The following is a 25,658-nucleotide window of genomic DNA, read 5'->3' as shown; positions in this document are numbered from 1 at the left end:
AGGTTGAGGTGAGGAACCATAGTCTATAGTGGCAGTATTAGATGCTCTATCTACCTGGAGACAGAGGGGTCCACTCCATGTGTCTTCTGCATCAGAGCTGCTAAGATATCAAGGCAGATGTTTATGTGTGCAGTCCACACCGCAGTGAGTGTTAGCACCACAGGGAAGTGGTGCTCATTGGGAGCCTCCAGTCCCACCTCTCATGGTGCGCTCAGTGCTGGTCAGCTTATATGCGCTAGCCTTGATGCTGTTTCTTTTGTCTTTGCCCCAAACTCAGTCAGTGGCTGCATGTTGAACACCGTTCCAGTGCTGTTAATTGGGCAAGAAATTTTTAAAAAATGGTAGCAGGTTGCAATCATCATTTTTTAAATCAAATACATAGTAGAACACAAATGATTATGTAGTTGAGTATGTGAGGCATGGAAATGTTCATTCCTTTTAATAAAATGTCGGGAGTTCTTTATATGTATGTGTCCACACTGAGACATGGTTTACATTCATTTCTATAGGAGTGTTGTGGCCCATGCCTATCCTCCACACTTAGGAGACTGAGGCAGGAGAACCCATAGTGAGTTCCAGGCTGGACATTGAATCCAGGGCCTTACACATGCCACAGTCCCACTGAGTTACATCCCAGTCTGATGTCATAGTTGGAAAGCCACATCTCTGAGCCTTCATTTTGTTAATGAGAGTGCAGCCAAGCTCTTCCAGAGAGCCCAGCACTTATTTAGCTCTGTAGCAAGGCCTTTAAAGAGCAGCAGTAGCCCTGCCATCTGTCATAGTCCGTGCTTGCCCCTCACACCTCAGCCTAGCATGTAGCAGCACTGGGTCAATAACATGTCAAGTAAATAGATGTTTTATAAAACTGGCTGGCCATTGAGATCCCTTAGCAGGGGAAGCTGTATCACCACCAAGCCTGAGGACTTAGGTGAAGTCCCTGAGACCCACATAGTGGAAGGAGAGGCTGACTCCCACAAGTTGTCCTCTGTCTCTCCCCCTACACACAATAAATAAATATAATTTTAAAATATTTTCTATTTAGAAAAACATTTTGAAACCGCGTATGATGGCACATGCCTTTAATCTCAGCACTTAGGAGGCACAGGCAGGTGGGTCTCTGAGGCCAGCCTGGTCTACAGAGCGAGTTCAGGACAGCTAGGGCTGTTACACAGAGAAACCCTGTCTCGAAAAACAAAAACAAAACAAAAAAACATATTTTAAGACTGCTTATTAAGTTCCTCAGTGTCCCATGCATATATGAAGAAATATGTAACAGATTCCTCTCATATTCATTGTTTTGCTTGGTATCAGCTATGTTTTCATGAATGATGAAATTTGTGTAATTTCTATTTTTCACATGGCTTCCAGGAAGCTCAGGTCTGTTTTTTCCTTGTGACTAAGTTTTTTTGGTTTTCGTTCTTTTAAACTGTGTCTTAATTCTTGTGTTACTAACCCTGACCCTTTAAATAAAATCTTTGTTTTCATGTTTTGCTACTTCTAGTCTTTTTCAGAAGTGGAGGGGTGGTCAGGGCTGTTGCATCCATGGCTTTGCAGGGGTTGTGAGTGAACCCCTTCGGGGAGTTATGCACTGCTGTGGCCCTGACAGTGAGCCTGTAGATGAGAGTCAGGCAGGAAGCTTAAGCACCGCTGTGTTGTGGGGGGCTGGGGAAGAAGGGACACGTGGTACTGAGTGTGAGCACGTGCTGTCTGGTTCAGCAGCCTTCTGGGGTACGCTCACTGGACAATGACTTTGCACTTATGTCTTCAGAAGCAGCAGAGAAACATGGTCTTACGGAGCCCGACCGAGTCGTGGGTGCCCTGGAGTGCCAGGACTACGCTGTTCAGCCAGGGGTTGATGAGAACTCGCAGACCAATGGCATAGCCGACGACAGGCAGTCGCTGTCCTCAGCAGATAACCTGGTATGTCCTTGCCATCGCGCATCCCGTATCCCGCGTGGCCACCCTTCCGTTTGCAGGCTTTTAGAAGATGCAGAATAAGAGCTCTGTCAGAGAGGTGGCTGTGCAAGAGGGCCATGCACTCTGTAAAGCAGCGTTACCTTTCCTATGTTGGTTATATACACCATCGCTACCAAGTCTCACTGTGTAGCTAGGCTAGCCTCACACTCACAGAGATCTGTCTTCCTCTGCCTCTTATATGCATAAATATCCCTAATTCTGTGTGTGTGTGTGTGTGTGTGTGTGTGTGTGTGTGTGTGTGTGTGTGTGTGTGTGATATGCATATGTGCACATGTTCTTGCCTGTGCTTATGTGGAGGCCAGAAGTCAATGCTGGGTATCTTTCTCTGTTGTTTTCTACCTTTTTTTTGAGACAGAGTTTCTAACTAAATCTGGAACTCAGTGATTGGCTAGACTGGCTGGTTAGCAAGCCCAGGATCTACTTGTCTACACCTCTCAACATCAGCATTACAGACACATGCTATCATACCTGACTTTCATGTGAGTGCTGCAGCTTTGAACTCAGGTCCTCATGCTTGTGTGCATGACCTCACCCACTGAGCCATCCACTCAGCCCTTCACTCTTTGTAAGGACAAATTTCTCTAAGCAGTGTCACAGGAGTTGGAAGCTCTGGACTGTGGAATTATCCCAGAAGCAGAGTGCTTGTCCACCATGAGTTAGATAGATTCTGGTCCAGAGTGAAATGTAACTGAATTTAATTGTTTTAAAAAGTGTATATACACATACACACAGAGCAAGAGAGGGAATGTCTTAAACTGAACATAATGCGTGCCCAACAGGCAATTTGGAGGCTGAAGCAGTGCCAAGTTCCAGGCCACCCTGGGATACACACACACACACACACACACACACACACACAGAGAGAGAGAGAGAGAGAGAGAGAGAGAGAGAGCGAGCGAGCAAGGCTGCTCCTGACAAATGATGATCTGGAAGCTTCAGCCTTTGATCTACTGGGAAGGCACTACTCAGGTCCTGCCCTTCCCCGCTTAGTCTTTTAAAAGCCATTTTCTCTTCCTTCATTAAAATTGAGTGACAGCATTCATTTGAATCTTTATATTCTGACAGGAGGACAATCCCACCATAATGGCCAGTAATAATGTTTGTTTGTTTGTTTATTGTTGTTTTTTAAGACAGGGTTTCTCTGTAACAACCCTGGCAGTCTTGGACTCACTTTGTGGAACTCCCAGAGATCCACCCACCTCTGCCTGTGCTGGCATTAAAGGCATATGATGCCACATCCAGCTAGGTTTAGTTTATATTTGGCTTGTTTTTTTTTTCTTTTCTTCTCTCTCTCTCTCTCTCTTTCATTCATTCATTCATTCATTCATTCATTCATTCATTTATTTATTATGTATACAGTATTCTGCCTGCATGTATGCCTGCAGGCCAGAACAGGATGCCAGATCTCATTATAGATGGTTGTGGGCCACCATTTGGTTGCTTGGAATTGAACTCAGGACCTCTGGAAGAGCAGCCAGTGCGCTTAACCTTTGAGCCATCTCTCCAGCCCTATATTTGGCTTTCTTAGTGATTACTTACTCATGTTTTTTTTTTTTTTTTTTTTTTTTTTTTTTGCCCAGTTTTCATTTGGGAGGAGGGTTTCTATATTTCCTTTATTGATTCTAAGAATCTCTATGTGTAAAGGCTATATTGACCTTTGTTATATGTTGTAAATATTTGCTTAAATGTAATTAAGTCTATTTATATGTGTATGAGTGTTTTTCCTACCTGAATGTCTGAACAGCACATACATGGCCTGGTGATTGGGAAGGGCAGAAGAGGGAATAGATTCCCTAGGATTAGAGTTACAGATGGTTGTGAACCTTCATGTTGGTCCTGGGAATCAAGCCCTGGTCCTCTGGAAAAGCATCACATTCTTTTAACCAATGAGCCACCTCTCTCTCTATCCCCTAAATATATTTATTTACTTACTTTTTTTTTTTTTGGTTTTTCGAGACAGGGTTTCTCTTGTGTAGCTTTGTGCCTTTCCTGGAACTCACTTGGTAGCCCAGGCTGGCCTCGAACTCACAGAGATCCGCTTGCCTCTGCCTCCCGAGTGCTGGGATTAAAGGCGTGCGCCACCACCGCCCTGGCATTAATTACTTAATTTTTGAGGCAGGGTCTGATATCCCTGGCTGGTGTGGAACTTACTATGTAGATCAGGCTAGCCTTGAAGTCAGAGCTCTGCCTGCCTCTGCCTCTCAATGCTGGGATTAAAGGTGTGTGCCACCACACCTGGCAAAATGTAATATTTTTAAGTTGATTTTGAAATGCGTCATTTATTCCCAATCACTTTGCTTCAGAATTCTTTTGGTTTTTGGTTTTTGTTGTTGCTGTTTTTCAAGACAGGGTTTCTCTGTGTATCCTTGGCTGTCCTGGAACTGGCTCTGTAGACCAGACTAGCCTTGAACTCATAGAGATCCATGTACCTCTGCCTACCTAGTATTGGGATTAAAGGTGGGTGCCACCACCGCCTGGCTGTTTCTTTTGTTTGCTTGGTTTTTTTTTTTTGTTTGTATGAGACAGGTTGTTAAACAGCCCCATTTGAACTCTGCTCTCTGTGTAGCTCAGGAGGAACTTGCACTCCTGATCCTCAGCCTCCATTCCCAATGTTGGGATGACAGGTGTGTGTCTATACCTGGCTTCACACAGACTTTAAAGAGTCAATGACAAGGTTTTACAGTTGCTCTGATGACACAACCATGACATCTATTTTGTGTCTCCCCCTCCCCATGTCCCAATTGAATAAATACAGGAATGTAGGTTTCTGTGATGTAATTCCCTTTCTTCTTGGATTTCCCTTTGTTTCTCACCATAGGAACCAGATGTTCAAGGACATCAAGTGACTGCTAGGTTCTCTCACATTCTACAGAAGGACGCCTTCCTGGTGTTTCGCTCCCTGTGCAAGCTGTCCATGAAACCTCTTGGGGAAGGACCTCCAGATCCAAAGTAAGCTCACAGCAGCTGTGGCCACCTGCTAGCCTGTGAAGGGGGAGTTTGTGTTCTGCATTTTGTCCTCCCCTGGTTCCTATGGCATTGGTGTGGGATGGTTTCACAGCTTTCCAGACCCAAGCAGTTCCTGCACACACCTCACTTCCCTGCCATGCCTCCACTATCCAGAGTCTTACCCAGATTTCCTCTTGGTTTGTGTGTTGAAAACAGCGTGGGCTTCGTGCTGTCTTTTTACTGACTGATGGGCTTAATCTGCTTGTGAATCTGTGAAGGGACAAGATGATGCCTACAGACTCCATTCCTGGCCCTGGTTGGAAACCTCAGCTCCTTGAACAGAGATTTAAGCCCCAGAGCCGAGTGTCTAAGCTTAGTGTCTCTCCACAGTGAAGTAGCTGATCCACAGTGTCTGTACTGTAAAGAGAAGAAAACTGGCTTTCTTTAGAGCCAGAAAGCTGCTTTTAGATCTTATGTCCTTTACTCGGGTGAAATAAGATGGATGCTGTTCTGAGTCCAGGGCAGTGCACTGTCCAGTCTCTGCTGTGCTGTCCTGACTGCTCTTCATTAACCCTCAGTCCTGTCGAGCACCGTGACAACCATTAGGAAAATGTGTTCCGTTTTTCATACTTTGTTATGACTGTGTTTGTGTGTGATGTATGTGCTGTTGTGCTCTTGCAGAAATCATTATACAGCTTTGTGGAGTCAGTTCTCTCCACCTTTGCGTGGGTTCTAGGGATTGAACTCAGGTCACCACGCAGCAGGTGCCCTTACTTACTGAGCCACTTCTTTCCCTGAGCTGCCCTTCTGAGACAGCTTCTCATGGTGTAACTGGGGCTGACCTGGTTCATGTCAGCCTCCTCCTGCGCCAACTTCCTAGGTAGTAGGATTACAGGAATTTACCTACCATATCCAGCTAGAAAAAAATTCATTTCTCTTTATTGTTGTTTTAGCTTTATCTATTTTACTTTGTACATATGAATGTTTTGGCTGTATGCATGTATGTACACCATGCGGGTGCTGGGGATTGAACCTGGATCCCCTGCAAGAGCAACAAGTGCTTTTAACTTGTGAGCCATCTCTCCAGCCCTGAAGATTTATTGATTTTATGTTATGTGTATAAGTGTTTGGCCTGCATGTATGTATGTATACCAGGTGTGTGCCTGGTAACCTTGGAAATCAGAAGAGAGTGCCAGATTTCCCTGGAACTGGAGGTACATATGATTGTGAGCTGCTGTGTGGGTGCTGGGAATGGAACCTGAGTCTTCAAGCAGCAAGTGCGCTCAGCCACTGAGCCATCTCCCCAGGGTTTGTTTGTTTGTTTTCGAGACAGGGTTTCTCTGTGTAGTTTTGATGCCTGTCCTGGAACTCACTCTGTAGACCAGGCTGACCTCGAACTCACAGAGATCCACCTGCCTCTGCCTCCCAAGTGCTGGGATTAAAGGCGTGTGCCACCACCGCCCGGCTTTTTTTTTTTTTTTAATTAAATGTGTAGCCCAGGCTGGCCTTGAACTTGTGATCTTCCTGCCTCTGCCTCCTTCAGCAAATACTACTGGCTTGTGCCACCACAACTGGCCCCAGTGCTCTTTTTTATTGTTGCTGTTTGTTTGCTGATTTTTTGAGGCAGGTCTCACCTTGTAGCCCTGACTAGCCTGAAATTTGCTATGTAGACCAGGGTGGCCTGTTAACTCACAGAGATTCCCCCTGCTTCTGCTATCCAAGTGCTGGGATTGAAAATGTGCACCGCTGTAACTGGTGCATTTTCAGTTTCTTAACCACCTTGCCTTGGGATAGTGGTGAGGGGTCTGTGAGACTGGTGAATGAAGAACCCCGGCCTGGGTACTTTCTAATTGCTGTGACAACAGTCCTGACAGAAGACACTGAAGAGTTACTGTGGCTCACAGTTTGAGGGTCCAGTTCATCACCGTGGTGGGGGGGTGTTGCGGCATGGCGGCAGGAGCTGTAGTAGGCGGCTGGTCACTTTGCATCCACTGTCAGGAAGTAGAGAATGATGGTCTGGTGCTTGGCCCCTCCCTCCTTTCTATGCAGTCTAGGATCCCCACCCATGAAATGGCACCACCCATATGAAGGGTCAGTCTTTCCCTTAATTAACTTAATCTAAACCCCTCATAGTCATGCTCAGAGGCTTATCTCCTAGGTGATTCTAGATCCTGTGAGGTAGATAGTGTTATCACAGCCCTGTCTTGGTGGCAGATGGAGAGCGAAGAGTATGGAGCTGAATCTCCAGGAGAATATTGTGAAGTAATTGCATCCAGGGATCCAGCCTAGAGCTGGCTCTCCAGAATTAACTCTCACCTTGTTCTGCCTATTATCCACTTTGTGTTGGGAACAGACAAAAAGGAGTAGGAGTTGGCCAATCTTGTTCTCAGAGGGCCTGCAAGTTCTGAGGGACCCATCTCACGCTCTCTGCCTTCGTCCTATTGGCATAGAGGTCCTGTTTCTAATTCTCAAATCATTGGTCTCAGGAGGTTCTGCTTGGCTGGGCATGCTATGCATTCCTCTAATACCGGTCCTTGGGAGGCAGAGGCAGGAAGGTCAGGAGTTAAAGGTCATCCTTCGTCACACAGTAGCTGGTAAAAGATCAAAGGCTTTTCAAGAAACATACTGTTTGGGTTTGTGCCAATATTTGGCAAGCAGAGGCAGGGTCACAAATGCCAGGTCAGCTGTACACAGCTGTAGCCTATCTCAAAACAAAGCAAAAAGCAACCTCCTGTCTAACATCCCTCCCACTAGCACACCACCACTGACTGTCGTTGCCTTTGCAGGTCCCATGAGCTGCGTTCCAAGGTGGTTTCCCTGCAGCTGCTGCTCTCTGTGCTGCAGAATGCTGGCCCAGTCTTCAGGAGCCACGAGATGTTCGTCACTGCTATTAAGCAGTACCTGTGTGTGGCCCTGTCCAAGAATGGCGTGTCCTCAGTGCCTGATGTCTTCGAGCTCTCACTTGCTATTTTTCTTACTCTTCTTTCAAACTTCAAGATGCACTTGAAAATGCAGATAGAGGTACATACTTCAGTTAGTGTTTTTATTTGGGGACATTAATGCCAGATGAGAAGCCTGCTTGTGAGTCAGGCATGACACATGCCTGTAATCCTAGCACTCATGAGCTAGAAGCAGAGCAGTCAGGAGGTCAAGGACAGCCCAGGCTATGTAGTTCACTTGGGACCAGCCTGGGCTACATGACACCCTGTCTTCAAAAAAAGCGAGCAAGTAAGCTGCTGGTGGCCTAGCCACCATAGTAATGTACCCTTTACTAGCTAGCCTCCTAGTGGGACTTCTGAATGAGTGGGAAAGACCTTGTCAGAAAAGTTCTGTTCACCAGAGATTCAAGGTCATGGTCTGTGTTCTCAGATGAGACCCCACCCCCACCCCCAATGTCTGTCTGGGCTCAAATTATTTGAAATAATTTGAATTAGTTGTCAGATTGAAACATTATATTGCACACATATACATTTCTAGTTTTTCTTAAATCACAATACACGTGGGCCCTGTACTAGCTCCTCATCTCTGGGTAGAGCGCCTGCTAACTGTTCATCAACTAGGCTGGCCTCCCATGTCCCTCAGCAAGTGTGTGCCCCCCTTTGCCCTCTGCCCAGGCTGCCTCCCATAGTGTAAGAGCTGCCTGGCCCTAATTTGTTGGCATCTTGAGTACTAAATGGAGACTGCTCATTGCTCCTCCCTTGTCTTCATGCCACACAGGTCTTTTTCAAAGAGATTTTCCTGAACATTCTAGAAACATCCACAAGTTCTTTCGAGCACCGCTGGATGGTCATTCAGACCCTGACGAGGATTTGTGCAGGTATGTTCACCTGAGGACACTCAGAACAGTTTCTGAAGCTTTCGTCTGCCAAGTGCAAATCAAGATCTTGAGTTCCTCTTTGTAGTGTTTTAATAAATGATTGAGAAAATCCTTTCATTAAAGAGTCCATTCACAGGGCTGGAGTGATGGCTCAGCTGTGAAGAGCCCTTCCTGCTCTTATAGAGGACCCAAGTTTGGTTCTCAGCACCCACATCAGGTGCCTCACCACTGCCTGTAACTCTAGCTCCAGGGGATCTGACACCCTCTTCTGGCCTCTTTAGGCACTACACTCATGTGCATAAACCTTCAAACCAACATATACACATTTTTCCCCCTTTTGAGACAGAGTCTTACTTATATAGCCCAGGCTGGCCTCAAACTCATAGAGATTCCCTTGCCTCTGCCTCCTTAGTGCTGGGGTTTAAAGTGTGTACCACCACATCCAGCTTACACATACTTTTAAAAATATGAATAAAAAAATATATTTTGGGGTGGGGGTTTCCAAGACAGGTTTTCTCTGTGTAGCCCTGGCTGTCCTGGAACTCACTCTGTAGACCAGGCTGGGCTTGAATTCAGAGATCCACCTGCCTCTGCTTCCTGAGTGCCGGGATTAAAGGCATATATGCCACTACCACCAGCAAAATATATACTTTTTAATCTTAAAAAAAGAAAGGGGGGGTTCATTCACACTGACCAAGAAAGGCCCACCTCACCTCTCTTGTAGAGGATAACTGTCTCAAGCTGGTGTGCCAGGACTTTAGATGTTAGCTCCAAGTCTTACAAATCCCAGGAACTTACTGATCATGGCAGATTGGTTTTGGTGCTTCTGCACATTTAAATGGCTCGTTTGCCATTCTAGGGCTCTGCAGATAGGCAAACACTACCTCTGAGTGACTCCTCAACCTAGCCCTTTTAGCCCCTTTTCTTATGAGGAAACTGAACGTTTACAAGGTGAAACAGAGTGCCTGGGAGCAGGTAGTACAGAAGTGGGCAGGTCTAAGATCAGTAGACTACCCTACCCCATGCTTCTGACATATTTCCTGTGTAAGGTGTGAGCACCTCAGACAAAAGTTTCAGAGTATATTTTTAGCAAAGAAAGAATAACTAGGCTTAGTGGTAGAGTTCTTGTACAGTATGCATAAAGCCTTGGGTTCAATACCCATCCTGACAATATTGAAAAATGACATTAAACATTAAAAAATGTATCGTTTACCTTCGATTCAGATTTCTAATATGTGTATGTTATTTTCCAAGATGCCCAGTGTGTTGTGGATATTTATGTCAACTATGACTGTGACTTAAATGCTGCTAACATTTTCGAGCGTCTAGTAAATGATTTATCCAAAATCGCTCAGGGAAGAAGTGGACATGAGCTGGGGATGACGCCTCTACAGGTAAAAACACCAAGGTGCATGGTTGTCTGTAAAGTTTGCTCATTGAGATAAGCATCGTGAAGTGCCATCAGACGGCTGTCCTGGGTTTGCGGCTACCTTAGGGAGCAGAACACAGACACCCAGCTTCTGTTGTCGTGAAATGACAGTGAAGGAGAGAGTTGTCAGGTGATACACTGCAGAGGAGACTGCCCCATTATAGTGCCCTCAGGGAAAGGCAGTTCTCAGTCCCTGAATGGCCTGTGCAGAATCTTGGCATCTGGGCTTTTTCCTGTGGGAAGGCCAGAGCCTTATGTCCTTAGGGCCACAGGAAGATTTGTGCCACCTAAAGTGTTGTGAGTCTAAAGTAGTAGCTTTTTTTTTTTTTTTTTTGAGATCATCTATAACTTGTGTTCGTTTTTTAAGTGTAAGAAATTCTACTTGTGTAGCAGGTGTGGTGGCACAGGCCTGTAATTCCAGCACTCAGGATGCTGAGGCAGGAGGCTCAGCATTGCCAAGCAGGCCTGGCCTATATATTGAGACCCTGTCTCAAAAACCAAAAACCCTATTTAAGTAAAATTGTATCCTTTTTTTGTTTTTAAGATTTTATTTATGTATGTATGTATGTATGTATGTATGTATGTATGTATGTATTTATTATGTATACAGTATACATGTGTTCCTGCAGCCAGAAGAGGGCACCAGATCTCTTTACAAGTGGTTGTGAGCCACCATGTGGTTGCTGGGAAATTGAACTCAGGACCTCTGGAAGAGCAGTCAGTGCTCTTAACCACTGAGCCATCTCTCCAGCCCGTAAAATTGTGTTCTTATTTATCTGTAGTGTACCTTAAAATGAAATACAGTTGTCGATATTTAGGGTATGTGTTCTATCCAGAATTATTCATGTACTAAATAATTGACTTTTTGTAGATCACAGGTTAATACTTTGTTATTTAAAATATGAGATTTTATTTTACTTGATAGTATTTCATTCCACAAGCAATGAATAGAGCCAGCCAGCATGCCTGCCTGCGTGCCTGCGTGCCTACCTTCATCACACTCTGCCTGTTCCTTTGAGGTAGGGTCTCCCTGAAGCTGGAGCTCTTATTTTTTTTGGCTAGGCAGGAAGCCAGCATCTCCCCCAAGCCTCTTGTCTTGCCCCTAACAAAGCCAGGGTTTCAGGCATGAGCTGGTCACCCAGCTTGTTATTGGGTGCTGAGGTCCAAACTCTGGTTCTCGTGATTGTACAGCAGATACTCTTAACTACTTAGCCATCTCTCCAGCCCTTCAGTTAATGGGGCTGGTAAGATAGCGCAGTTGGTAAAGTGCTTGCCTGGAAAGCATGAAGACCTGTGTTTGATCCCCAGACTTCATGTACAAAGCTGGTTGTGATGTCATGCAGTTATAACCCCGGTATGCTATGGAGGTGGAGACAGGTGGATCCTGGAGTTTGCTGACCAGCTAGTCTAGAGCTACAGGCTAATGAGAGATCCAAAGGAGGTGAATGGCATTTCTGAGAATGATACTCGAATTGTCTTCTGGTATCCACAGGTGTGCACATATGTACATATTCATGCATGCACACAGAGACAATTTTAAGAAGATACAGCTAACCCTTTGCACTTATAAAGTCACACAGGTCATATTTGAATGCTTACAGTGATGACACTATTAGTGATGACTAGGGTTTTTGATGTGCCATTAACACATGTCAGTTGTTAATAGTTCCCTGGGTTTTGTCTGTAGTAGTACTGATTGTTAGTGATTACCTAGAAGCCTCACAGGACTGCCCAAGAGCCCAAGAATGCTCATTGTAAAGTATGTTAAGACTCTGTACTTTTCACTTTGGGCCTCTAGGAGCTCAGTCTGAGGAAGAAAGGCCTAGAGTGTCTTGTGTCCATTCTCAAGTGCATGGTGGAATGGAGCAAGGATCTGTATGTGAATCCCAACCACCAGGCCACCCTGGGTGAGTGAGCAACGTGAGTGACTCCTCCCTTCAGATGCAGCTTACCGCTGTGGGATAGGTTATGCTGGAATTGTGCCAAAGAGTTGTTGTGTTTCCTAATACCTGCAGTTACTGTAAAGCTTGTGTTTTTTAATACATCTGGAAGGTTGGGGGTGTTCATTGATTTTCCTGCAGCTCTGAGAAGATACTCTGACAGAAGCACTTATAGGAGAAAGGCTTTTTGTGTTTTGTAGTACTGAAGATTGAACCTAGAGCCTCATGCATACTAGTAAAGTGATTTACCACTGAGCTGCTCAGCCAGAAGGATTGATTTCATTTATTTATTTTTAAGGTTTTATTTTTGTTTTCCATGTGTGTATGCCATATGTGTGGGGGTGCCCGAGGAGGCCAGATCCCCTGAACTGGAGTGAGCTATTTGATGTGAGACTCAAACTTGGGTCCTCTGGAAGAGCAGTAAGTGCTCTTAACTGCCGAGCCATCTCTCCAGCCCTATTTAAAAAAATTATGTATATGTGTGTCTGTGTCTGAGTATGTGCACACAGTGCAGGTGCCCAAGAAGCCCAGCAGAGGCGTCAGTCTCTGGAGCTGGAGTTTCGTGAAGACATTGCAGGCTTCCCTTGTGTGCTGTGACCTGGCCCTGCTGGACCTCCGTTCCTGGCCTCGCTCCTGCCACTACCCCGAGTCAGGCATGGGTCCAGAGAATTTTGCTGAATCTTCCTGTTCTCTTTCGTTTGTTTGTCCATGCTTACGTAGACACCATATTTGTGAATTATGTAGAGTGGTGGAAATTTGGATTTTGTTAAGGCAAGTCCGTATGTTTTTTATCAAGTGTCTTGCTTTTGCATTTTCTTTACTTGTGAATTTTAGAATTAGTTTGAGTTCTATGTTAACTAATTTCTGTGTGATGCTGAGGAAAGTATTTAAAGTGATAGGCTTGGCACCTGTGCCCCTTTGGACGCAAACCTCTGGTAGGTCTGACGAAGGGGTGCTGAAGCCAAAGCTTGCTCAGCCACACTAGTTCCATCTGCTTAGTTGGTTTGGCTTTTATGTCACTGCAGGTCAGGAGCGGCTCCCAGATCAGGAAATGGGAGATGGAAAAGGCCTTGACATGGCAAGACGGTGTAGTGTGACATCAGTGGAGTCCACAGTGTCCTCGGGAACCCAGACAACCATTCAGGATGACCCAGAGCAGTTTGAGGTCATCAAACAACAGAAGGAAATCATTGAGCATGGCATCGAGCTGTGAGTGTGGCTGCTGGGCTGTGCCGTCTCTCAGGGCTTTTGGCTTCCTCTAGAAGAAGCTTCCTCTTCTCTAGAACCTGGAGGCTGACTCCTGCAGGGAAATACCTGTGATGGGGCCTACTGGCTACCAGGCATGGGGAGAGCATGGGAACATGAGAGGAGGAGACAGGCTGTGTATGGAGGAGCCTCTGTACAGCTCAGGCCTGATTTCTTCCTTTTCTGATAACAAAACCCACCTTAGAAAAAAGCCAGGTATAGTGGCTTAGGCCTGTAATCCTAGCCCCTTAGAGGCTGAGGCAGGAGGATAGTTTTGAGTTGAGTTCAAGACTAGATTGGGCTACATTGTAAACTCGGAGAAAACAAAGCCACCAAAAACCAAACGGGCTGGAGAGATGGCTCATTGGTTAGGAGCACTAGCTGTTCTTCCAGAGGACCCAGGTTCAGTGTTCACACTTATGTGGCAGCTCACAACCATCTGTTAACTCTCATCCCAGAGGGTCTAATGCCCTCTTCTGGCCTTTGAGGGAAACTACACACACGTGGCTTGCAGACATAACATGGCTTGCAGTCAAACATGCAGGCAAAACCTCATACACATAAAATAACAATAAATAAAATCTCAAAAAATGACAATGAAACCAGCCAAAAGCACCTGGAAGAAGCCCGCTGTCTATTCCCTGAGCAGAGCTCAGGGTTCACTGTGTTTGCTTTAGCCTTGTGTAGGTTTTTCTGAACCATTTGAGTTTATAGCATCACCATTCTTAGTCACACGTTTGAAACGTAAGAACATGCTCCACATCGCGGTGACGCCATCCTGTGGTGATCGCCCACTCTTTGTTTCTTCCTAGTCTCTTATGCACTTCAGCACGTCATCTTCTGTGCTGGGTGCTTTTGAATGAGCAAGTGCCCTTTAACAGTTGAAGCGAAGCACTCAGGCTTCGGATGCAAGTGCTGAGCTCTGTGTTCCTGCCTCACCGGTGATCCGTGGGGTGCTTTGTTTTCCCCATGGCAACTAAAATAACAGTTGTTAGTGACTTCACTGCAAAGAGAACAAGTGGTGGGATAGTTGAACTTGAAAACATAACGTAAGCCTCACCCTCCCTTGCTTCCTGTCGTGTGCCAGGAGCTGATCCTGCTTGGGCCTCCCACCCTCCCTCTCCTCATCTCCTGACAGCACACTGGCACACATGGCCTGTTTTTTAGTCCCCTGGTCACCATGGTGAAGAGCTCTCCTTGTTCTCTTAGTGCTCTTTGTTCGTTTTAATCCCTCAGACATGGGGCACTATTTCTTCTTCTTTGGCGAGGCCTCCCATAGCCATGCTGACCAAATCAGTCCAGTTTTCCCTGTCATTTCCATGTGTGTCTTCATGGCCCTTGCCTATTTGTGTTTGTCCCTCTCCCGTGCAGGACTTGGCAAAATGAACTTATCCATTAGTTAGTTTGCCTCTCCTTACTAAAAAGCATAAAGTAAATGTCTAGTACCTACTTAGCAAAGGATGGGCGGGCCAGAGTGACAGTTTGCGGCTGTTATGATGGGTCTTCTGGGCATCTGTGACTCATCCATGATGTTGGGCTACAGCAGCATTAGCCATCACATGTAGATGCCAGAAGAAGGGGGAGAAGGCAGGAGGAGCACACCTTATCGAGTCAGAAGTCCCCATACTTGCTGCTGTCTCACCAGTGGCTTGAACTTTGTGTTACTACTGTCCTGTATTCCTGATGGCTCTGTGCCCAGCTCAGTGCCCAGGGTTCTGTTAAACATGGGAGAGTGACTTGGTCTGCAATTGCAGGGTGAAAAATTAAGAGCTGCTAAGGTGTGGTGGTTCACTGTGGTCTTGGTACTTGGGAAGCTTAGACAGGAGGGTTTCCATGGGGTCAAGGCCAACTTGGGTGGTATATTGAGGACCTTGTCTCAAAAAACAAAATACAAGACCAAGTGTAGTGACACACGCCTTTAATCCCAGCACTCTTGAGGCAGAGGCAGGTGGATTTCTGTGAAATGGAAGCCAGCCTGGGCTGCAAAGTGAGATCCTGTTTCAAAAAAAACTAAAACAAAACCAGAACAGGGCTGTTGAGATGGCTGAGTGGGTGAAGGTGCTTGCCATCAAGCTAGATGATAAAAGGTTGTAGAGGACCAAGTCCATACTTGATCACATGTGCACACACGTGAATAAGTAATTAATAAACAAATATGAAAAAACTTGATGGTAGAATTTAGGAATGCTGTGGGACAGTTGCTTTATCGCTGCTAGCTTTCTCTCTGTTCCAGAGATTGAAGTCAACCACCTGTGTTCTGTCTCCTCTCCTCTTGATATAGCTTCAATAAGAAGCCCAAGCGGGGAATCCAGTTTCTCCAAGAGCAAGGCATGCTGGGAACAGACGTAGAGGACATCGCTCAGTTTCTGCACCAGGAGGAGCGGCTGGATTCTGTAAGTCGGGGCTTGGCACAGCATGTGGCCCTGTGGGCTGGTGTTGCATCTCACTGACTTATACCTCCAGCTTGGATGGCCCTGAGTGCAAACTGCTTTGCACCCTGCCTCCTGTGGTCTTGCTCTCCTCTGGCACTGTATAGCGTTCCTTGATGAGAACAGGCTCTGCTTTGACCCACAGTTGCTTGTTTGGGGGCCAGTGTCAGAGTCCAAAGTGGCCCTTGACTACTAGAAGTTCTTCTCCGGCTGAGTATGTCTCTTGCCCCTCCATCTTTAAGCCTCATGGTTCTCCTCCTCTTCCCCTCTCTCTGACAAGCTGTCCTCCATATGGAAGCAGGGGCAGTCTTTCCCTGCTCCCCAGCAGTCAGCTGCTGTGGGCACTTGAGGACCTTTGTGTTCCAGCCACCGCCACCCCCCCAACAGTTCCTAGATGGGAGTGCATCTGTGTGTTTCAGACCCAGGTGGGCGAATTTCTGGGTGATAGCACGAGGTTCAACAAAGAGGTGATGTATGCCTATGTGGACCAACTGGACTTCTGTGAAAAAGAGTTCGTCTCAGCCCTGAGGACATTCCTGGAAGGCTTCCGCCTGCCTGGGGAAGCACAGAAGATTGACCGGTTAATGGAGAAGTTTGCCGCACGATACATAGAGTGTAACCAAGGGTGAGCGCTGTGGCAGCTACTTCTTCCTTCTTGTGGACACTTATCTTGACTTGAGGTTCGGGTTTAATCATTGCAGTTCTGCTAAGACACTAACGTGTCCGTTCAGGAAGAGTCAGGCTCTGCTCAGCAGGCAGAGGTCGGTAATGAGCCCTTGCTCAGCATGTATGGAGCCCTGGGTTCCATTCCAGGTACCAGGTTGAAAGGAAATAAGAGAACCAAAAGCACAGACGGAGATGGAGTTCAGTGGAAGAGGGTGAGCAAAGCATTCATGGAGCCCGCCCTGGGTTGGGTCCCAGTAAGGGGGGCGGGGAGACGAGTGGGAGGGGCGGGGGTGGGGAGAGGACAGAAATTTGCAGCAATCTTACTGTGTTCCTATACCACAGACAAGGAGGTGGGGACCAGAGAGGTTAAGTAACTTGCCTAAGAGCGCCTGGCTAGCCGGGCATGCTGACACTGAAGAGGTAGAGACAAGGGAAGTGAGGCAAAGGTGGCGGCGGCGGCCCTAAGCTACCTTGTCTGAAAACAGAAACAAGGGCTGAGGATAGAGCTCAGTGGTAGAGCACTTGCTTGGCTGCATAGGGCCTTGGGTTCAACATCCAGCATTGAAGGGAGCAGCTCACAGAGCTAAGGTCAAATCTTCCTTCACTTGAGAGTGGTACCTCTTCTCTAACCAACAGCTAGCATAGTGTGGAACTCAGAGGGTTTGTTGATTACATGCTGATAGTAAACTATAGAAGTGGCTGTGTAACTTTATAAAACCTTACAAGTACTTGGTTTTATCTTGGGTGTTTGAAATTTTGTTTTTTGTTGTATGTGTGTGTGTGCATGGTGATGCATATGGAGGGGCACACAAGTGCCAGGACTTAGATATGGAGGGTAGAGGACGACTTTGGGACCAGTTCCTCCTTCTGCCTGAGGTGGTACCTGCTGGGAACTGAACTCGGTTCATCAACACAGGTACCTTTGCCTGCTGAGCTGTCTCGGCAGCCCTGATTGTAGTTGCTTAGTAGTCAGTTGCTGTTTTTATAGGAAGAAGTTTTGGTCCTAACTGGGGTGAGCAGTAGAAAGCGTGATGGAATGCAGGTGACCTTGCAGAAGGAGGCAGGCTGCATGGGGGACACGAGAGCAAAATAAAATGACATGTTTGTACAGAGAAGCTTGGTGAGACCCACTGCTTTGTGTCCTGACCCAAACCTTAGAAAGGGGCTAAGTGTCATTAATCCCTGCTGTAGATGTAACCAACCATCTTATTAAATAAGAAACACAGAAACAATGTAAAAGAGAAAGCGGAGAGGTCAGAGCTCAGAGCTAAAATCTCACCCTTCCTCCTGCTGTCCCAGCTTCCCGAAAGAGAGCTATTTCCTGTGTGTAAATCGTTTTTCTAGTCATTCTGCCTTCTCATTGGTTGTAAACCCAAACACGTGACTGCCTCGTCACTGTCTGAATGTACAGCCCCCTAGGTCTTAAAGGCATATGTCTCCAATGCTGGCTGTATCCCTGAACACACAGAGATCTTATGGGATTAAAGGCGTGTGCCACCACCGCCACACTCTTGCTATGGCTCTAATAGCTCTGACCCCCGGGCAACTTTATTTATTAACATACAATCAAAATCACATTTCAGTACAATTAGAATACCACCACACCCTGCTCTTATTCATCATGCTGAATGTGGCAGACCTGTGTTACAGGTGCGAAACTGAGGCTCTGAAAGATTGAGAATCCAGTCCAAAATTAGTCAACTAATAACTAGTCAAGCCAAGATGTCTGAATTGTCTTCGGCCTCAAGGGCCTCCCTCCGTTGTGCAGCTATGAGTGTCTGAATGTACTGTGAGTGTGCTGTGGGAACTGCTCAGTTTTGTCTCAGATCAGTCCCATTTTCATATTAATCAGTCCCAGTCCTGCCAGTGTGTGGCCAGGAGACAGTAGTCTGGTCGGCAGAGCAGACCTAACAGACATGACAACTTGATGTGAAGATGGAGTGGTATGTTGCTAACTTTAAGAGTGTCCTCCATGGGCCTGGAGACCCTGCTGTATTGGTCCAGTCAGTGTTCAGGCCCTATCAGTCTCCTTTTGCTCTATTCTTGGGATTTCTCTCTTCCGGTGGTTTGTACAGACCAGTTTTTCCATCTTCAGTTCACAAGTCATGTGGCTTAATGTCCACATGGTTTTGTCTTTCTTTCCTTGCCTAAGGCAAAAATGTCAGAACTCAGGCATATGCTTTAAAACAATATAAATATTTTGCTTTGTGCTCCTGCTGTTAAGTACCACATAGGTAATGGAAACAGTGAATAACTAATACCGAGAAAGAATTTATGTGGTACTTCTGTGCCAGGGCTGATGCTCTCAAGTGGAGATTCAAGGAGCTCCTAGCATGTAAAGGGTAAGGAATCGACTCTTCCAGGATGGTCTCTAGCAGGCTTGGTACTTGCGAGCATCTCCTGGCATCCCATGCTTGTTTGCCGTCACTCTAGCCCACAATGCTCCTTAAGTCTTTTTTAAAATTACTTGAAGCTGCTTAGCTCCCTTTGTACACTGGACTATTAACTCTTGTTTGGTGATGATTCTTGTTCACAAGTATCGAGACTATGGGAGCCCAACCCCTCGATAGTCCCCTCCCAGGGTCTGGGAAGAATCTATAACCAGCTGATAATTAATATTTGATGGTAGGAAATTAATCTACATACACAAAACTCCCTAGTCCATTTATTCTTGTAAGTCAGTTTTTTCTCTACACTGCTTCTATTCTGCTCTCATGCCTAACTCCGTTCATGCCTGATTTCTCCTACGTTTCTCCTACATTTATCTGCTGTCCTCTTAAGTTCTATCTTAATTCTCTCATCTTAGTTCCGCCCCATCTAGGTTCTCATCCATCTAGTTCTTTTCCATCTTAGCTCCTCTCCCATCTCCTTCTTTCTTATCTTGTTCTTCCCCATCTAGCTCTTCCTCATCTTTCATCTCGTTCCTCTAGTCCTCTCTTCTAGCCCTTCAATCTAGTTCTTCCCCATCTCAGTACATTCCTCTCCATTTCTTACCCATCTAGTTCTTCCATTCATTCCCTTTTCTCTTCTCTGTCTAGTCCTCGTCTGAAAATAAAACTGCCCTTTTATCCCTTTGACCCTTATCTCTCCAAGCTATCTCTGCTCCTGCCATTTCTGGCAAGTGTGCTCCATTGCTAGGCAACTTCCATCACAGCTAGATATACCTATAAGTTGGAACCCTTTAGTTCTGAGTTAATTGTTAAGGGTGGATCTAAAACTAGAGATAAGACTTTGGAAAGGGAGAAAGTTAAGCTTAATTAGCACATCTGCCAGGCCTTCTCAAACAGGTAGTCTGGATACTTAAATCTGTTCTTAGAGAATACAGAGGTATCTCTGATAAGGTACTTTCCTCCGTCTGGGGATGGAACTAGCTGGATGCTGCCAGTGACGATAATTTCAGGGAGGCTTGAACTGGGGTTCTGGCTGAGCATAGCTGCAGCACAGAAGGTTATCCAAATATTCCTAGAAGTGGTTAAGTAAGGAGTTAGAGATCTATAAAGTTAAGTAAGCCTGTAAGAAAAGGAGGGTCCGAGCTAAATTGTGCAAAGCTATTGCTTAAGGTCCACCTGACCTAGGTGGTGTCTCCCTGTGGAATTTACCTTAATTCAGGAGACTTACTATGTGGTGATTTGGACTGTTGTTCCTGTTAGTCCTTGAATGTGGCTAAGGGAGATATCTGATTCCAGTGCTAAAAGGAGAAGAAACGGATGGACCTGAGGGAAGGAAGTCTTTCCTGAGATTTATTCTCCAAATTCCTCGAATGTATATGTCCAAATAGTGATCAGTCCACACTGTTAGCAATTCTTAGGAAAAAATGAATTGGAAAAGCTACGAAGGCACACATGATTTTTATAACAGAAGACAGCTGATACATTACAAGCCAAGTAAAACCAAAGGCTCCTTGGAATTTGGCTTCCTCTGGAGGAATTCCTTGATCCCTTCAGGTGGTGGCTCTGCCATAACCAGCTGAGTTCTTATAATATATTCCTGCGGCCCATAGCCCAGAAGACTCTCCCTGGCTCCACATCATATGGTGCAGCAGGCCTGCTTTTGGGGACCTGTGTCCCCACTTTCCCTGTGGGGACATTCTGTGCCATTCTGCCTGGCTGTCATCACTGTGGCCGTGCTTCACATCTGGGTTCTTTTCTTCCAGGCAAACCCTGTTTGCTAGTGCTGACACTGCGTATGTCCTGGCCTATTCCATTATTATGCTAACTACAGACCTGCACAGCCCTCAGGTAAGACACCCTGTGATTCATGTATTGTAGCCACAGACGTGACTGAATTTGTGTGGGCATTTCAGGGTTTTACAAATGTTTTTCTCTTTTCAAATTTCAGGTCAAGAATAAAATGACAAAAGAACAATATATTAAAATGAACCGGGGTATCAATGATAGTAAAGACCTACCGGAGGAGTATCTGTCTAGCATCTACGAAGAAATAGAAGGCAAGAAGATTGCAATGAAGGAGACAAAAGAGCACACAATTGCAACCAAATCTACCAAGCAGAGTAAGGCCTGCCTACTGCAGACTTGCCCATCAGCGCTAAGTTCCATTAGAATATAATCGCATCATTTTCCCCTTCCTTTTCCTCCTCCCATGCCCTCCTGTGGCTCCCCCCTCATTCCCTCAGATCATGGCCTCTTTTTCTTCCATTGTTATTGTTATATATACACATATGTATAAACACACACATATATAAATACAACCTGCTGAGGCCGTTTAATGTTGCTTGTAAGTATATGATTTCAGAGCCGACTCCTCAACCCTCGAGGAGACTGGTTCACCCCAGAGCAGTCCTTAGTTGCTTGTTGTTCTTTGTCTGGGAGTGGGGCTCAGCTCTGCCTTTTAGTACATCAGAAAGTATGATTAAGTACACTGCTGGTGATAAATTTAACTAGCATAGCTAGACACCTGAATAGTAATGTGATTAAATTAATTATGATGTGAGTCTTTCATAATCTGATTCTTGCTAGATTTGTAATTAGGAACAAGAAGGAATTTACACTGTATACCCTAAGAGTTAAATTGTCCTCCCCAAAGTGCTCCACAAAACTAACCCATGATGATTGTATCGGCTGTGGCTGGAACTCTTGACTAGTGCCTGTGGTGGTGTCAGTGCCCGAGATGCTCAGGAGCGGTGCCTAGAACACGGGACCGAGAGCCTCACTCCTCCAGCCACACCGCAGCTCTGTTGCTTCAGAGCCCCGTGAGGTGTTCATACCCAGACACCTAACCAGCCTGCCTCATCACCCCCATCTGTAAAATAATATTTGTAACAGGCTCACAAGCTGATTGGGAGACTTGTGAGTCAATCATGTAAGGCTTTTGAGGCAGTTCCTGGCGCATGGCAAGCGCTCTGTATGTGCTCTTACTTCTTTGCAGACGTAGCTAGTGAAAAGCAGCGGCGACTGCTGTACAATATGGAAATGGAACAGATGGCTAAAACAGCCAAAGCTCTGATGGAGGCTGTGAGCCATGCCAAAGCCCCATTTACCAGCGCCACACACTTGGACCATGTCAGGCCTATGTTCAAAGTGAGTATCCTAGGAAGTTAGCATGTTGCCAAGCCTAATTCTGCAGTTGGTCTGCTCTGAATTGGCTGGTGAGATTGCAGTGGGAGAGAATGGAGAGGAAAACCAGAGTGCTTCAATGGGGAGTCCCTTCTGCAAGTGCCAGCAGTCATGGACTCTGCTCTCTACCATCTGGGTTTGAATCTTGGCTTTCTGCTTTGTAGCCATGTGGCCTTGCTCAGGTCGGTCACTCTACATCTTTTATTTTCTGTCAAATGGGGATGAAGACAGAACTGTTTTGGATGGTTTGATAGAGATTGAACAAATGAATAATTGTTCAAGCACATGACACTATAAAGGGACCATTTTGTTTTTGTTTTCGTTTTGAGACGGTTTCTTTGTGTAGCCTTGGCTGCCCTTTCAGAAGTAGCTGTGTAGACCAGGCTGGCCTGGAACTCAAAGATCCGCCTGCCTCTGCCTCCTGAGTGCTGGGATTAAAGGTGTGCGCCACCACCGCCCAGCAGGACCATTTTGTTTTTAAAATTACTTTTATTGTGTGCATGCACACTGGAGAGTGTAGGGAGGTGAGAGGACAACCTATAGGAGTGAATGCTTTTCTTTTACCATATGGGCCCCAGGGGTTGAATTCAGGCCATGAGGCTTGGAAGCGAGTGCCCTTATGCACTAATCGCTCTCACCAGCCCTAAAAGGCCAGTTTTTTTGGTTTTTGTTTTTGTTTTTGGGTTTTTTTTTTTTTTTTTTGGTTTTTTGAGCTAGGATTTATTTCTCTGTATAGTTTTGATGCCTGTCCTGGATCTTGTTCTGTAGACCAGGTTGGCCTTGAACTCACAGAGATCCACCTGCCTCTGCCTCCTGAGTGCTGGAATTAAAGGCGTGTGTCACCACCACCTGGCTTCACTTTTTTTTTTTTTTTTTTTTAAGACAGAGCTTTACTATGTAGCCTTGACTGACCTGGAACTTGTTATATAGACCAGTAGACCAGGCTGGCCTCTGACTCACCAGAAATCCACTTGATTTTACCAGGATTAAAGGCATGTACACCAAGTCCAGCTCACTTACATGTTTTATTCTACATGCCAACTTCTGATTGTTAACGGCTGTGTAGAGAACTGATTCTGTGGGACTAGTCAGATGGCTCAGCAATTAAGTGCATTGCCTGCTCTAACAGATGGCCAAGGTTCCATTCCTATAACTCCATTTTCAGGGGAATCTGACACTGTGTACTATTTAATAAATAGTTTATAAGCAGCTCCTTTATATTGTGAATGGAATAGATTGAAGTCAAAGTTATAGTGAACAAGGTATCTTGGCTATACCTCTAACTGACACAATAGCCTCTAAGTCATTGGTTCTCAACCTGTGGGTCTTGACCCCTTTGGTGGTCAAATGACCTTTTCACACTGCTTGCATATCAGAGATCCTGCCTATCGGGTATTTATTTACTTTACGATTCATAACAGTAGCAAAATTATAGTTATGAGGTAGCAATGAAAATAATTTTATGGTTGAGGGTCGCCACAACCTGAGGAACTGTATTAATGGGTCGCTGTGTTAGAAAGGTTGAGAACCCCTGTTTGAAGTGCTCCTGCTATGCTGAATTCTGGAGGTTATTGAAACTTGTTTCCTTGGCAGCTGGTGTGGACGCCGCTGCTGGCAGCCTACAGCATTGGCCTGCAGAACTGTGATGACACAGAGGTGGCCTCCCTGTGTTTGGAAGGCATCCGGTGTGCAGTCCGAATTGCCTGCATCTTTGGAATGCAGGTGGGTAGAAGGGAGGGGCTCCAGAGACACCAGAGTGTGTTTCTTCAAATTGTGAAAGCTTTGAAACTAACAGGAACTTGCAGTTAACCAAGTGTTTTAGCAAACTGCGTCTTCATTCCCACTGAGAAGCAACCTGTGGCTTGGTGCTAACAGTGGTTCCAGTTGGAAGAATACCGGGGTCCAGATTAAAACCAGCTCCTCGGCTAGCAATGCCAAAACATCCTCTTTGTCCACTTGCCGCGTTTACCTGCCCCGTGCTTCAGGGTTTGGTTGAGGGCAGAGCTCCTAGTGAAGTGTGTGGTGTCTCTGGAAGCTCTCAGTGCTCTTCCCGCATCCCTCCAGGGGCTGCTGCTGTTTATAACCCATTCTTACTATGAGTTCCCTCTCTCCCACCCTGCCCTGGGGAAGCAGATGGTTGAACAACATTGATGTGTCTGTAAACCGTGTTTGAATCCTGAAACCCTGAACACATCAGTGCAGTCTCCGAGCTGTTGTGCAGTCACAAGGTTGGTGTGTGTTGCACACCTTGTTTCTAGGTCAGTAAGAATGTGCCCTGATAATAGTTTTTTCTGAAAGCTTCTGTCTTCTGTCCCCATCCATCTTTCTAGGCATTTTCTTTCATATCAAGACGTGAGGTTCTGAAGCCAGAAGCCAGGTTCAAAGCCCACTCTGGTACTTCTCTAGCCTGGTGATCTTGCCCCTCCAGACTCAAAGGCACTACTTATCTCCTCATTTATACCCATCCTACAGGCTTGCTGTAAATCTTAGCATCTGTTTGACAGTCTTGGAATCCAGCAGAGAGATCAGAACACAGGACAGACAGCCTGTGATCTGTCACTGCAGAGAGCTAGGTCTCAACTATAGTTGTGTGCCGGGAGCCTCCAGTGGTCCAGTAGTGGAAGCATGCCAGTATGGGATGGCTGGAGGGCTGGTGAGCCCAAAGCCTGCTGTGTGCATTGGGAAGTAGCAGAGAAGTTCGCTGTGCCAGCCTGCTATGTGAGTGGCTACACTGTGGGTGGAGTCAGTGCTCTCTTGGGCTTTTCTTCCAGCTGGAACGAGATGCCTATGTTCAGGCCCTTGCTCGCTTCTCCCTGCTGACAGCCAGCTCCAGCATCACAGAAATGAAGCAAAAGAACATCGACACCATAAAGACACTTATCACCGTGGCTCACACTGATGGCAACTACCTTGGCAACTCTTGGCATGAGGTATGCATCCCTGCTTTTTCTCAGGATGACTCTTGGCTTCTTAATTCTTTTTCTCATCTGCTCAGTTCTGTTGTTGGTAAAGTTAAGCCTTCCTTTACCTCATGAGTCTGAAAGTTGCCCATGAAGACAGAGTTCATGTCCTCTTTTTTTTGTTTGTTTGTTTGTTTTTTTTGGTGTTTTGGTTTTTCGAGACAGGGTTTCTCTGTGTAGCTTTGGAGCCTGTCCTGGATCTCACTCTGTAGCCCAATATAGCCTCGAACTCACAGAGATCCGCCTGGCTCTGCCTCCCGAGTGCTAGGATTAAAGGTGTGCGCCACCACCACCCAGCTCATGTCCTCTTGACACTGACGACAGAGAACAGTCGGTAAACACATGGCATAATGACAGACAGCAATGAGTGCAACTTGGGGTGGTAGGGGAGTGTGATCAGGAGAGTTTTAAGGAAGTTTTCTTGGTAGGAGGCACACATCTGGTCATAGCTGAAGGAATTGAGCTGGGAGAAGTATTATTCAAGACATGAAGAACAGAATTGCAAAGACCCCAGGACAAGACTGAGATGGCAAGATAAAGGAACAGTGTGGAAGCCAGGGAGGCTCTGTGCAGTGTCTGAGGAAAAGAGTGTACAGGGTGGGGAGCAGGAGCTAGACCCGACCACATGGGTTGAGTTTCATAGGAAATAGAGCCCTGCTTTCAGCCATGGTTTACA

At 46.0% G+C, this 25,658-nt stretch overlaps 1 protein-coding gene across 2 annotated transcripts in view; it reads left to right on the top strand.

Annotated features, from left to right (window-relative positions):
* The window catches only part of Arfgef2 (ARF guanine nucleotide exchange factor 2), an 85,746-nt gene that overhangs the window by 30,796 nt on the left and 29,292 nt on the right, over positions 1 to 25,658 (top strand). For both annotated transcript variants that reach the window (XM_076571137.1, XM_042276838.2), the window contains exons 8-21: positions 1,769 to 1,920; positions 4,796 to 4,926; positions 7,710 to 7,944; positions 8,641 to 8,740; positions 9,995 to 10,134; positions 11,968 to 12,076; positions 13,135 to 13,318; positions 15,636 to 15,747; positions 16,203 to 16,408; positions 20,603 to 20,687; positions 20,788 to 20,959; positions 21,835 to 21,986; positions 23,616 to 23,744; positions 24,794 to 24,952. In XM_076571137.1, the coding sequence (XP_076427252.1) occupies positions 1,769 to 1,920; positions 4,796 to 4,926; positions 7,710 to 7,944; positions 8,641 to 8,740; positions 9,995 to 10,134; positions 11,968 to 12,076; positions 13,135 to 13,318; positions 15,636 to 15,747; positions 16,203 to 16,408; positions 20,603 to 20,687; positions 20,788 to 20,959; positions 21,835 to 21,986; positions 23,616 to 23,744; positions 24,794 to 24,952 (2,066 nt within the window). The remainder of the gene's footprint in view (positions 1 to 1,768; positions 1,921 to 4,795; positions 4,927 to 7,709; positions 7,945 to 8,640; positions 8,741 to 9,994; positions 10,135 to 11,967; positions 12,077 to 13,134; positions 13,319 to 15,635; positions 15,748 to 16,202; positions 16,409 to 20,602; positions 20,688 to 20,787; positions 20,960 to 21,834; positions 21,987 to 23,615; positions 23,745 to 24,793; positions 24,953 to 25,658) is intronic.

The sequence above is a fragment of the Peromyscus maniculatus genome, chromosome 4, assembly GCF_049852395.1.
Source record: "Peromyscus maniculatus bairdii isolate BWxNUB_F1_BW_parent chromosome 4, HU_Pman_BW_mat_3.1, whole genome shotgun sequence".
Taxonomy (NCBI): domain Eukaryota; kingdom Metazoa; phylum Chordata; class Mammalia; order Rodentia; family Cricetidae; genus Peromyscus; species Peromyscus maniculatus.
This window is presented reverse-complemented; position numbering and strand designations above follow the sequence as displayed.